The sequence below is a fragment of the Sphaeramia orbicularis genome, chromosome 18 (assembly GCF_902148855.1).
Source record: "Sphaeramia orbicularis chromosome 18, fSphaOr1.1, whole genome shotgun sequence".
Lineage (NCBI taxonomy): Eukaryota > Metazoa > Chordata > Actinopteri > Kurtiformes > Apogonidae > Sphaeramia > Sphaeramia orbicularis.
The window spans coordinates 23,043,001-23,057,153 of NC_043974.1; the positions used below are offsets into that span (position 1 = coordinate 23,043,001).

Genomic DNA, 14,153 nt, shown 5'->3' on the forward strand with positions numbered 1-14,153 from the left:
GGACTAGAGCACGACAAAGGACTAATTTAAGACACAGATGGCAAAAAGAAATCTATACAAAAGGCCTAAAATAAATATTCCTGTTCCCTGATACATGTACAGATAAAAGTCTAAGGTTATTAACACAGGAGCTGCAAAGTTCCACAATGTCTCATTAAAATCAGTGCTGTATTCTTTGCATGGTCCTGTAGACAGACAGACACAGTAGGATAAACAAACTTAACTGATCGCATAATCTACTGGCAGAAGTAATAAGTAGTGTGCATTTGTACCAGCAATTTCCAGTCATAAATTGCACAGGGAAATTGCACTGCCTTATCCATTGTATAGATATGTAAGGAAAAAAAGTTAGTGAAAATGTGTAAGAGTGAATTCTTAACTGTAACATGGCAAAAATGTGAAACAAAATGATTAAACCCACAAATCCTAACAGGACAGAGGGCTCTCTAGTTTATCAGATTTTGCCTCCACTCAAAACAAACCCAGTTCTACAGGGTAAAAAAAATGTCAGTATGTTATCATAAACGTGGATCACGATGTATTGTACCCCTGATGCCATACAGTTAAGGACCAATGACTCTTGGACGTTTCCCATTTGGCCTTTCATGTTTCCTCTCACGAGACCAAATGAGACAGGAGACAGGAGACGTAAAGCACATACAGTGCATAGCTGCATATCTGTCCCATTCTTACACCAATTGCCTGTTTATTCTAGTGTGGTTGTGGCCTCAGAGATATTTTCGGCTCTATTGTAGGTCTCTTAACTCTTTGTGGAAATTTCCCTCATGCGTTTGTTGAAAACACTGAAAACTAACCATTCTTCAGTCTTGATAATCCACCTGATTGAAAAGTGTTCTGTTTGGAGAAATCATGTTCCAAGAAACACAAGCAGTTTAAGGCAACTAAGATTTAGTCTAAAACATTTAAATATATGATAATCAATGTATTCTTCGAAAGTAAAAAGTAAGAAATGAACCCAAAGCTGAAACGACTTCCGCAAAGCTCATGGATGACTGATTTGTTTTAGTTTAGAAATATCTTTAGTCTAAACAGGAACATCAGTGTTTACTGCATGCAGCATAGAGACACTGTACTACAGAGACCCTGGAAGTAAAGATGGTTTGCAGCACAATATGTAGGTTGAATCTGCTAAAGTTTAAACAAACAAACATGACGGTATCATTTAACTAACACACTGTTTAAAATGCTAAAAAGCTACTTTTGCCAGATAAAAATCTGCCCCCTACTCACATGTTTATTCAAGCCCATATCTTCGTTTACATTATGGTAATAATTTTCTTCTGCCAACATTTTCTCTCTGTAGTTGGCAGGGGGTTATGTGGGAGCATTAGCATACAGTAAAATATTGTCTCTAAGGGTCTCCAAAGTATAAATTAACCAGATATAAATCCCACATGAGATTTGAGATTTTTTTTTTTTTTTTAAGTTCACTCAAATGTAAATATTTGGAGTCACATGCCTCTCTACATACATTACTTATCTTGACTGATATGTTGAAGTCTGACAAAATAACATTTATATTTTTAGGTGTTTAGTCTCGAGAGCCCCTGTACCCACCTATGATAAAGCTGCTCTGTGGTAACTGACTGACTGATAAAATGCTTAAATAATGTGAGCGTTACAAGGTGTAAAGTGGCCCAGCTGTTGTGTCTCCATCATAGGTCCTTTCTGTCAAAAATACATATACATCTGGTTTAGCCATCATATAAGTGCTGAGCTTAGGTATGTATTAAAACTATACAAGTAATTTCCAAAATGTGAGCAATATCTTTTTGTCTGAGTCATTTGCAATTTCTGTTGCTGCCGTCTTGGCCAGGACAAATCTTTTTTCCTGGTTAATAATGATAATAATGAATAATAATTTGTCCATTGATATCTCCCAGAGCCATATCATTCACACTGAGCATAGTCTTCCTGTGGGAAACGCCTGTAATGTCACCTGCAACAACATAAGACATACACTATAACCTGGAATCCAATGGCAAGACCAAGTTATAAAGTAGGGTAAACTTACAACGCTAAGGCTACCTTAGCTGAAAATGAAATTATTGAGTGACTTTTGTTTCAGAGTGGCAACTTATGATCATGTGGGAGATGAAAATATCACTGTATATTTAATCTACAGCTCATTATAACAACCCTTCCCATTCGTTATTGGTATATTTTCAAGTGTTACACATAGCAATGGTACAAATATCAGTGTATTCAGTCAGTAAATTTACTTTAATTTTGTAATTCAAATGCTTGGTTGAAGTCTCTAAGTTGACGCTGAGGGCCTGAGACTAAGTTTGTTATCTTGCTTCCTAGTTGGGAATAATGATGATGGCTCTGCAGAAGATCAATACATACATATAGGCCTACTAGTCCCAAAAGAAGTGTATAATGATATAAGACGTGACTTCATTAATAAATATAATTTTGAAAAATAGATACAATTATGATTGTACTAAAAACATGTAACACCCAGGAAATGTGTGTATATACACAGTGAGATGAGTGTGCTGCATGGCCTCTACACTGGCCTCCAGAAGCACTGCTTCCCTCTGCTGGTACACTTGAGTATTACATGTTGATATATCTGCAAGTTGGAAAAAAGACATGCTTTCCATTTTTTCACTTGTGCATCCACTACACACTCTAGGCATGCATTACTTTGGTTTCAATCACACTGCCAGCCTTAAAACTCAAATATGATTTACTGGTCAGACTTGATGTATTTGTTTTGTTTTGTGTTGTACCCAGTAACTGGAACCAGTGTGAAGTGGTCACGGTCCTGAACTGAGATACATGGACAATACGTGGTGGCTGCATCATTCCTTCATGAAAAGATATGTTGCACAGTGTGAAAATACTCAACTGCAAATAAAAGTTGTATTTTTAAGCTAAAGTACACCAATATTTTCTATGTGCATTGTGAAGGAGAAAGATATTCACATTTCTAAACATATTTCAAGTATGGTAAACCATTGCTGCTGTAATAATAGATTTGAAATACTATAACATGTTTATTTTATGCATCAGTATTGAAGGCTGACTTTGTTTAAGAATTTTTGGTAAAGAAATGGCCACATCTATCTGTCCTGCAGTGACAAATACAGTACATCATTTTAATCCACTCATATTACCCAGATTTTATATTCACCAAGGAAATTACTAAAAGGATTGCCAATTTCTTAAAAAAAATAAAATACAAATAGATATACAGATTTATACTGTTCTCTCAACACACTGCCACATTTAAACAAATTTCCACTGACCAAAGCTGATATACACATTATTAACTCTTTTCTCTTTTTCCTCTCTTCCATTTTTGCTCTCTCTCTCATGAGAACTAGACTTGGTGTTGCTTTGTGACTTAATATTTGTTTAAATGTATATCTTTGTCATCATTTAATAAAGAAACAATTCCACCTACCTGATACTTTGAAAATGTGTGTGTGAGAGAGAGAGAGAGAGAGAGAGAGAGAGAGAGAGAGAGAGAGAGAGAGAAACATAAAATCAAAATATGTATAATAAAAACCTGATACTTTGAATATGTAATAGACAGATAGAGAGAGAGAGAGAGAGAGAGAGAGATATTGAAACATAAAATCAAAATATGTATAATAAAAACCTGATATTTTGAAAATGTAATAGATAGATAGAGAGAGAGAGATATTGAAACATAAAATCAAAATATGTATAATAAAAACCTGATACTTTGAAAATGTGATAGATAGATAGATAGATAGATAGATAGATAGATAGATAGATAGATAGATAGATAGATAGATAGATAGATAGATAGATAGATAGATAGATAGATAGATAAACATAAAATCAAAATATGTACAATAAAAACCTGATACTTTGAAAATTAGACAGACGGACAGACAGACATTGAAACATAAAATCAAAATATATATAATAAAAAAAAAGTTGGTACATTTTCTGCTGGTTTGGTACTAAATACAAACACAATTACTACATTAGAAATAGACTATTAATAATGTTTGTTGTTGTTGTTTTTTGGTTTTTTTTAAATAGAAAAGGGATACATTTATTTATTTATTCCTTCTCCATTTTATATTAGATATAATTTCGCCTATTTATATAGCATCTCATGTAAGCTATACAATTATCGATAATTTTTTAGAATTATTTGTTTCATATTTGAAATTAATCTAATTTAATCTGCTGCTAAAATTCGGTAGTTAATCGGTTAACTTGTTAGTTGGAACGATGCTAAAGGCGGAACTATAATTTGTAGCTAGTGTATGGGGGGACAGTTATTGTCGGTGCACAGTGCAATCTCGTCTAGTGATTCACGTTATAAACAACTAGCTGCTAGTGTAATTCTGAGCTCTATGGCAGTGCTTATTCGGTGAAACGGTATCACACCATAATATACGTTGTCAAAATGGACAAAAAGGACTTGATTGACTGGGGAGGAAATGCAGCTGAAGAGGGGAATCGTGTGAGAAAAGCCGGAAACTTATCTAAAAATGTCCACACTGGTCTTCCTTCGCCACTTGCAGATCACGCGAGATGTTCTCTAATTAAAGGCGACTTCATCTACTTCCATTATGGCTGTGATGGACAAGATGACAGAGGCTGGGGATGTGGATACCGCACCATCCAGACCATGGCTTCCTGGCTTTTACTGAACTTTTCTCCACCCAAGGGCCAACACACACCTCCACCGAGCCTCCCAGAAATACAACATGCTCTGGTCACTATGGGGGACAAGCCAGGTTCATTTTCAGGATCTAGGGAGTGGATAGGAACATTTGAGGCCTCACTGGTCCTTGACTACTTCTATGATGTGCCCTGTAAGGTGGTCCATGTCAGAGGAGGAGGGTCAGAGCTGGAGCAGGTTGCAGTTGCAGAGCTCCATCAGCACTTTGAGAAGCATGGATCTCCAGTCATGATGGGAGGAGACAGGGACAACTCCTCCAAGGGGATTGTAGGGGTGTGCACTGGGGAGAAGGGGAGCTACCTGCTGATTGTTGACCCTCACTACTGTGGACGTCAGCTGGAGAAAGCAGAGTTGCAAAGCCGTGGGTGGGTGGCGTGGAAAAGAGTTTCATCCCTTGATCAGTCATCGTTTTATAATCTGTGTTTGCCTCAAACTCAAAAAATATCTAATTAAGTGACCTCAAAGCTCATATTTGTGGATGAATATGAGAATGTGGGATTTCCTTTTCCATTGATTCTACATGTAGAGCTCAGTAGAGTCTTGGTGAATTCTGAATCTCTCTGCTTTCTTTGACAAAATGTTGTGCTTTGCATTCATTTATTTAAACCAGTTCCTTATCCCAATATGAAAAATTTAAATAAAGCTCTATGACAACAACATTTACTTCTACTACTTAGCTACTTCAATTGAACAACATGATAAAATGAAGGTTAAATAAAATAAATGGTAAAAACTGATCAGTTCAGGTGTTTGGAGATCCATAAATATTGTATATTAGGGATTAAGCACTGGAGGAAAGTAGCAGTGAGTCTTCAAACTGTGTTCAAACTGTTTTTGTTTTTTGTTTTGTTTTTTGCAATAATACTCTGAAATACTTCTTATATGATTTACTATTAAAGTGACTAAAAGGTTTATTAGGAAAAACACAATAACACATTCAAGCCCCGTTGGACTTAGTGAGATAGTGCCATTAATTCATCATTTTATTGCTTGTAGTACATGATTATTTTGTCGTACATGATTATTTTGACACATTTACTTTCATGTATTTGAGTTACAGGAACGTCAAAGCTTTCTCTGTAACTTCAATTATAACAGATTTCAATCAAACTTCCTCTCAGTTATCTGGCACACAGTCATTGTAAAAAATCTGGAAGTTTTTATCCACATCCATTCTGCTTTTGAGGAATTTCTCCAGGTTTTTGAGAGGAACTTCTACCATCTGGTTGCTGACACGATCGTTCATCCCATAAGCTCCAAACACAGGGAACTTGTAGCGCACAAAGTACGGTGCATTTTGGTCGAAGTCAGTGCAGCAGTAGGCTGACCACATGTACTCAGGAACAGCCACCCTGTCAAGATTGTTGCGGCGGATTGTGTGTCCAGAAGTGGTGACTCCAGTGACCACAAAAGCTTTGCCACGGCAGTAGTTGTTGAGCCGTTTACGGATGAGGTACTGGTGTTCTGTCCAAGGTCCCATATTAAACTCCCTGATCTGAGGAACCACATTAGTCAGAGTGTAGGTGGATGCTTTGTCCAGAGGGTCAGCCTGGTGCTCATCAGGATTGAGTTGGCCTCGTTCATACTGAACCACATCGGCGTAGTCCTCCAGGACGGCCTGGGTGTCCTCAAAGTTCATATGCATGTTTGATGACTGGGGGAAGGGCTCCATGTTACTGCTACCTTTTTCTGAGGCCAACTGTCAAAAGAACAGAAGATTCAGGAAATACACTAAACTATATTTGCAAGTGATATTTTGCATAATTACATACTAGACCCCAAGAACATTTTTTAGCCAGGAGAACAAAATGATGTTTCACATAAATAAATTCCAACTCCCTCTCAATGAACACTTTAATACAAGGATGTTGCAAAATCCCTGTATTTTAGCTGTGGTTTGGTAAGAAAAATAATAGAAGTGGTTGTCTTAATAATTTCTTACAGTTCCACATAAACCAAACCACATTAGAAAGCTTTAGTCCCTGACAAAGATCTAGTGACTGCTATTGAGTATTTATTTATTTAGAACATGCAAAGAAACAAAATAAAACCAAAAAAAAAAAAAAAAACATTTAAATGAACAGAATCTATCTTCAAGTACGAGCAAGTCTGAATTTGCAAGGTCAAAAAGGAGTCAGAAGAAGTATAAACTTATTTAATCCTACCCCTCAAGTACTTATACATCTTTATCAATAGCTTAATTCATGAATCAAACAATACATTTTTTGTAATTTAGAATTCAACCCACAACTAATACATAATACAGTAACTGAATTTAGTTAATGATGATAAGCATATTTTTTTAGTACACTGAAACCTTGTTACTGTGAATGTTCATGGAAAACAATTTCATTTTCACAAAAAGAAGAAAAACTTCATGATATAATTAAATTATATCTCTCAAACATCTTACTATTAATTAAAAAGGTCAAAGGTAACATTTTTCAAAACATTTTATTATTGGAATATAATTTCAATGCTTATAAAGTTCCTAAATTAAAACAGTGAAATAGCCTCAGCTTTAGCTTTTAAAGAAACTTACCTGAGGTTCAAACATCCACGGAAAATCCACCTTCTTGTCCCCATCTGACTTCTTGAATATGTAAGCAGAATAGATGGGGATATGTCTCTGCGGGTCGTATAGGGTGACAAAGCGGGGTTTATCCTCATACCTCTGACAGATCTTCTTAAACGAGTTACTGAGGTAGCCTCGAGGTGGAGTCCCCATGTACAGAGAGTCCTTGCAGCGTTCCACATGGTTAAAGTCTCCCACCACACCTGCCCAGGTCTCCTGAGGCAACATGTTCCAGATCAGGACCATCATGACAGCAGTCAGTGACATTGCACAGTTTCTGGATCTGGGAATCATCATAAATGCTCTGGTTTTTTTCTCTGTACCTGTAGATCTGTCTATACTCCTGCTCTTATGTCTCGTTTTCACCTTTCAACTACAGCCACAGTCCCAGCTCTATCAGACTCAGCATTATTTCCATTTTTACTCATTTGTAATTCAGGCAAACTGGTGTCCCATTGTCAAGTCTTTTCCATATATTCAAAGTGTCTGAAGTGGTGTAGCAGTAATTCAGACGCAGTGAATCTTATCTTATGTTATGGATATTTTATAGCCAGGAGAACAAAATGAAGCTGGCTCACATTTATCCTTTCATTTAAGGCATTGTGGGCTTCTCGATTAACGTCAACTTTTTTCTTCTAGAGGAATGCAAAACAACCCTCTGTTTCAGTCAGAATAATAGACACTACTGTTAATCCATCTGCAGTATAATGACAGTAATGATTATCTATTAACCAGAATCAGCCTTTAAAGACCAAATCTTGTAATAATATTATGAAATGAGAAACATTTGGGAGGACATTTTTATGAAAAAAAAAGTTTTATGGAATAGGTTCAAATAATGTGTCGCTGTGGTAAAAACATGAAGAAACTAAAAGAAAAAATGAATGAAAAACATGAAAGAGCTGTCAGATACAATGGATCTTTATTGATGACAAGGGTACAATTGTTAAAGCATTACAGTAACACATTCTGTCTTTCATATCACAACTAATAGTGCGATCTATTCAAAAGAAATAATGAAAAGACAATTTAATGGTTGTTTATTTTAGTTATATATTCAGCTATTCATGTTTACTGGATGCTGGTGGAATGCAGTCATCCACAAAGATCTGGAAGTTCTTTTTTACAAAAGTGGTTTTCTTAAGAAACTCCTTCAGCGTCTGGACAGGGATTTCCACCACCTCATTATTTTGCTCCTCGTTGAGGACATAGTGAGCAAAAGATGGGAACCTGAAGCGTTCATTAAAAGGTGCGTTGTGGTCATAGTCAACGCAGCAATAAGCTGACCACAAGTAGGTGGGCACTGCAACCCGGTTGATGTTATGCTGGCGGATCATCTTTCCTGAAGTGGTGATACCAGTGACTATGTAAGCAGTTCCTCTGCAGTAGTTGTTCAGCCGTTTGCGGATCATGTGCTCCTGTTTGTTCCAGACTCTGTTGTTAACGTCGGGCACCATAGGAACAACATTTGTTAGGGTGTAGGTGGAGGCTTTGTCATCAGGTTCATCCTGATGCTCATCAGGGTTGAGGGTGCCACGCTCATATAGGATAGCATTTGTGTAATCATCCAGAACTGCTTGTGTGTCCTCAAAATTCATGTGCATGTAGCCATGTGGGAAAGGCTGCATTTCATCTGTGTCAGAAGACAAGGACAGCTGTGTAGACAGAGAGGCAAACAAAAGAGACAGTGAGAGCTCACATGTGGATGAGTATTTACAGAACACTTTTCAACACTGAAAAACATCTAACATTGCACTTTTTTTTACCTGGGGTTCATACATCCATGGTACATCCACGCATTTCTCACCCTCTGAGCGTTTGAAGGTGTACGCCGAGTAGACAGGTATGTGGTCCACGGTGTTGTAAAGTGTCACGTAGCGTGGCTTCTTATTGTAACGCTGACAAATGAACCGGAGAGACTGATGATCCAGCCCTGTCGGCGGCACTCCCAGGTATAAGAAGTCCCTGCACTCCACAGACAGCTCTTTTTCCACTTTCCCTCTAACTGCTGATGCTATTACACTGACAAGTACAAAAGTCACTGTGTTTGCCCAAAGTGCCATGGTAGGCATGGCTTTGATCACACCAAGGTTGAATCCTTGTGTATGCCAGAGGATTACCTCTCAAACTTTTTTAAGGTGCTACAAATAATTGAATGTGCCTGAACCTGCACATGTAGCTCCAACAGCTCTATTCTGTAATCAGGACTCAGTATGCAAAGCAACATCTCACCAGATCCAGCTACAGCCAGAGGAGCTACAACTAAAAAAAAAAAAAAAAAAAGTCCAATACTATAACTCCAAAAGCAAAGACTTGAATATCACATCTTTTCTTTTAAATTTCATCAATTCTTTGTCAGTCGTAGCAAAGTTTCACTATACAAATGTGCAAACAAGTAGGTCTGTTACCCAAAAACACCTGACTACATACGACAGTTACATAATTCATGTTAACATGTTTTATGTCTATATAATGTAGCATGAATTAAAATGCTTGAACACTAATATAGAATACTATTTTTATGTGTGATCAATGATCAGTGTTGAAGTATATCAAACTGAAGGGAATTCAAAAGACAACACACAAATACTCACAAGGTTTGTCGTAAAAATTAACCTGCTGCTCATTCCCAAGTCAGAAAAAAAGTAGCTCACACATGACTCCATTGCAAGCTGGAGGAAACAAAAAAAAAACCCATCCTAAATTGTGTGATATAATTATATGGTGATGTGGAGAAATCAATACAAAAGTTGATTATGATTAACTCAGAGCAGAAAAGAGTGCACTCAGATCTACATACATGTATGTGTTGTTTATTTATTCATTCATATACAACATTAGCAAACATAAATGCAACCACTTATCTCAAATTATCATTATCAAATGACATTAAATAAGATTAACAATCACATGATCTATGGAAGCAAAGTTGTTAACATGTTTTTATCACTGCGTTTGTTCAGCTTTGTACCATATATACAGCTAGATTATTAAAACTATAAACTGTACAGGGCGCAAACGGTAACACTGTATTAACCCTATGTGGTTTCAACATACACTTCAGCACAATTCCCCTTTAAAATGTTCCTCATATTGAAACACTGGTCAGTTCTCTCCTCTTCTTCAAGTTAGACTCTGACACACAGCCCTTGTAGAAAATGGTCAGGTCATTGTCTGTGTCTGTCTGACTCTTTAGGAAAGTCTCAAGTGTCTTCAGTGGGACTTCGACAACACTGTGGCCTGTCTTTTCATTCAGTGCATAGCCACCGTATGTGGGGAACATGAACCTCACCTCATACGGGGAGTTATGATCAAACCGAGGGCAGCAGTATGCCAGCCATAAGTGTTTTGGGATTGCCAGGCGGTCCTTGTTACCTCGCCTGATGGTGACCCTTGAAACAGTTACCCCTGTCACCATAAAAGCTTTCCCATGGCAGAAGTTGTTGAGGCGACGGCGAATAATGTCCAGATATGGTTTCCAGGAAGTATCCATGAGGTCTGTGATCACTGGGACCACGTTGGTTAAGGTATAGGTGGAGGATTTGTCATCTGGCTCAGCTTGGTGCAGGTCTGGATTGAGTGGGCAGCGTCTGTATTCTATAGCATCTGTGTAGTCCTCCAGCACTGCCTGGCTGTCTTCAATGAGAGGGGGAGTGTCTTCAGTAAGAGGAAGCGCTCTCATGTTACCACTTTCATCATCTGAAACCAACTGGAGGGGGAAAAGTGTAAGGTTGGTATTGTCTGTTTTATCTGTGATTGCTTGAGTTTTGTTTTTGTTTCTTTTTTTTTTTTTTAATATCAAAAAAAAAAAAAAAAAAACAAGAAAAAAAAAACCTTCAAAAAGGACTGGATGAAGTACAACTTACATATTCCCGCCCCCTTACCCCATCTTTTTCTACTGATCACAAAGTCCCATGTCAGTTCCTCAAAGTAACTTAACAAATATTACATGTCAAAATAAATTCTAAACAATCCTGCACAAAACGCAAAAAACATTATATATATCAAAAATAAACTCAGTCCATTTCATAGTCGTATTACGCATATAGATAGACTTTACTCCAAACATAAGTAGGCAAAAGAAATCTTAAGAAAGAAATCTCCAATATATGGAAATAAATCAACCAAAAAAGAATACAAATATCACACAAATGTACAGCATTTTCACTGTGACTCTTCAACAACACTCAATGTTCAAAAAGGAATAGGATACTTTTGATTGCAACTGTCTCTTAAGCCTGCCATGCACTAGCATTATAATAGTGGTGCATTTGGAAACGCATTTTCAAATATATTTAGGCTCATATTTGCTTTGAGGACTAGGGATTACCACTTTACTACTAGGTAATATCTCCAACTGCAATATAGTTCTGTGCATAGAAACTAAAGGCAAACTTAACCTATAAAGACCCAAACATCCACTGGTGACCAAAACCATCTACTGATCTCAACTGTTTAATACCTGTTGATCCACTAATCTTACCAATCCATGTAAATTATTGTTGTAAAATACAGTTTGTCATCTTTTCATGGTCATCAGATATGACCCATTTGGATGTTTAGAGGCTCTGTAGTGAACGTGGAAACACCGTCATCTTCTGCAACAATGATTCACCAGTAAAACCCATGGAGTTGGATCACTGAAAGTGGATGGAAATGCTTGGTTTATGTTAAGTTAATGATATATTTGACTGAAAAAGTCACTTTTTCTTGAGTTTTCTCTGTTGTGATATAATAACTTTTGAATTAACTCTGAGTTTTCATGAACCTCTAAATTGAGTATAGGAAATTAAATATCGGAAAATATATGATTTACAGTGAAAAATGCTAAATATAGAGAATAATATCATGATAATTGGTGATAAATCACTTAAGAAAGGTTAAATAGAGAGAGAATTTCATATGGGAACTGCCACAAACATTGCACTGGGTCTTTATGGGTTAAAAATGTCCATAATAAACCTATGAGTTAGATTCTGGTTTTACTTTTCAAAACAAGCAGACAAGACAGATAATCTACTTTTTATCTTATCTTTATTCAACTGAAAAAACTGATGTGTTACAACTCAGAAGGCAGCTTTAATGGTATATCTCACATGAAAATGACTGATAAGGCCTCTTAGCCTTATCAGCAATAAACAACTGGCATGGCAGCACTGCCTTTCTACCTGAGGCTCATACATCCAGGGTGTGTCCATCCTTCTCGTCCCATCAGATTTCTTAAAGATGTAGGCTGAGTAGAGGGGGAGGCGGCAGCTGCTGTCATACAATGTGGTGTAGCGCAGTTTGTCTGCATACCTCTGGCAGATCCTCCTCAGGCTGGCTCCTCTGATCCCTACAGGCGGCGTCTGCATATAGAAAAAGTGGCTGCAATCTCTAAAGCTGTTTGACACACTGGCACTCACCAGGCGGGATGCCAACAGCAGGGAGAAGGGAAGGAGGCAAGGTCCAAACATTTTTCATCATCAGAGGATGTTTAATAGGTCCTGTCACATTATGGACAATTTCCATGTGGTAATTAGGGATTTTCTATTTCATATGTCTTTCTTTAATGGTGTCGCCTTCATAATAAAGTCTAATGACTGTTGGACTGAGGCTCAGCATGCAAACTAACACTGGCTCAGACTGAATCCATTGGCTGGAGTGCCACTTATCTGCTCTGGCACTGTCTGTGCAGCCATGTAGTTTCTTTCAGGCATTGTTAATGCTGTCTAGTACCTCAAACCTACAGTAAAACAGCTGCAATGTTGAGTTTTGCAGATTAATTAGTAATTTATGCAAACTCACAGGACCAGAAATGTTATTAGTAATGAAGACTGTTTAACTGTAATTATCTGCATTACAGATATTACTGTAAATCTTGCAGACAAAATGTGATACGTAATATATTTTGACCTATAATGTGTGTGTCTGCATGTCTTCTATCTCAGTTACAGCCTGAAGAAAAATCACCCCTTCATCCAATTTTTGTTCAGTGTATTGTGAAGTTACAACGAAGTCAAGCCTTGATCACATGAAGTACCTGGGCACCCTCAGTACACTTTACACTCTCAAAGTTCAACTGGGCATCAGGGTGAAGAGCACCACTTCTCTATGGATGGCTACACTAAGATGGAGGTGAGAGACCACCTCAGTGCTGTAGCAGCTGCAGGAATACAGGTCAAGAGTGCTGAAGTCAATACAAAGAATGCCCTAGAAAGACATGAAAACATGAGTAGTTATTTGTCCAAAGTTCAAGCAGAAGTTTGCCCAAGTGCTTAGGTCAAACTGTCTATTTTCTGCATCTCGAAGAAAAGCAGACTCAGATAAGCAGCTATAGCCTGCTCCCTCTCTAAGATATCAGCAAGAAAATGGAATGAGGACGGTCATTGAAGACTGATTTTACAACACAGTCAGATTTAACCCTGCTCTAACATGTGCTTTCAGGGTTCTACTCCCAGCTCCCTGTCTTGCCTTCCTGCTGATGGATCAAAGGACCCTCTAGTCCAATGTCATATACTACAATAACCCTGTGCCTTTCACTTTAGAAAGTCCCATAAATCCCAGCAAAATGTTTTTTTCTCCTGCAAGGCAGATATTGTCCTGTCTGAAAGGTGATACTCGTCCAAAATATCACTCATTTGTGGAAAAAAAAAAAAAAAAAAAAAAAGAAAAAAGCTCATCTCCTTGGCCTTTATTTCTCTTGCAACAGTCTAAATGTCAACCAGTTTACCTGAGGTGGGGCCACGCTGTAGATGACCCCTTTTCCAAAAAAGGAAGACAGTTAAATGGAGAGAACACAATGTTCAAGATCATCTGTGATTTTTCAGTGTCAGGGAAGTAAAACTGACCAGCAGAGTGATTTTATTAACAATGTAGGTAGAATACAAATGTGAAAAA

General features: G+C 37.5%; 4 protein-coding genes across 4 annotated transcripts; 1 reads left to right on the top strand and 3 right to left on the bottom strand.

Annotated features, from left to right (window-relative positions):
• Positions 1 to 4,308: 4,308 nt before the first annotated feature.
• Positions 4,309 to 5,360, top strand: ufsp1 (UFM1-specific peptidase 1). Its single transcript, XM_030161627.1, has one exon. It carries the CDS (start codon positions 4,421 to 4,423, stop codon positions 5,150 to 5,152), a length of 732 nt encoding a protein of 243 aa, XP_030017487.1. The 5' UTR covers positions 4,309 to 4,420; the 3' UTR covers positions 5,153 to 5,360.
• A 456-nt stretch (positions 5,361 to 5,816) lies between these two features.
• Positions 5,817 to 7,614, bottom strand: LOC115439008 (endonuclease domain-containing 1 protein-like). Its single transcript, XM_030162901.1, has 2 exons — positions 7,242 to 7,614; positions 5,817 to 6,398 (listed from the first exon to the last, which is right to left on the bottom strand). Exons 1-2 carry the CDS (start codon positions 7,569 to 7,571, stop codon positions 5,817 to 5,819), a joined length of 912 nt encoding a protein of 303 aa, XP_030018761.1. The 5' UTR covers positions 7,572 to 7,614.
• Positions 7,615 to 8,335: 721 nt separating this feature from the next.
• LOC115439009 (endonuclease domain-containing 1 protein-like) lies at positions 8,336 to 9,382 on the bottom strand. Its single transcript, XM_030162902.1, has 2 exons — positions 9,041 to 9,382; positions 8,336 to 8,929 (listed from the first exon to the last, which is right to left on the bottom strand). Exons 1-2 carry the CDS (start codon positions 9,344 to 9,346, stop codon positions 8,336 to 8,338), a joined length of 900 nt encoding a protein of 299 aa, XP_030018762.1. The 5' UTR covers positions 9,347 to 9,382.
• Positions 9,383 to 10,362: 980 nt separating this feature from the next.
• On the bottom strand, positions 10,363 to 12,730 carry LOC115439010 (endonuclease domain-containing 1 protein-like). The gene is made up of 2 exons (XM_030162903.1): positions 12,443 to 12,730; positions 10,363 to 10,983 (listed from the first exon to the last, which is right to left on the bottom strand). Exons 1-2 carry the CDS (start codon positions 12,728 to 12,730, stop codon positions 10,363 to 10,365), a joined length of 909 nt encoding a protein of 302 aa, XP_030018763.1.
• Positions 12,731 to 14,153: the final 1,423 nt, after the last annotated feature.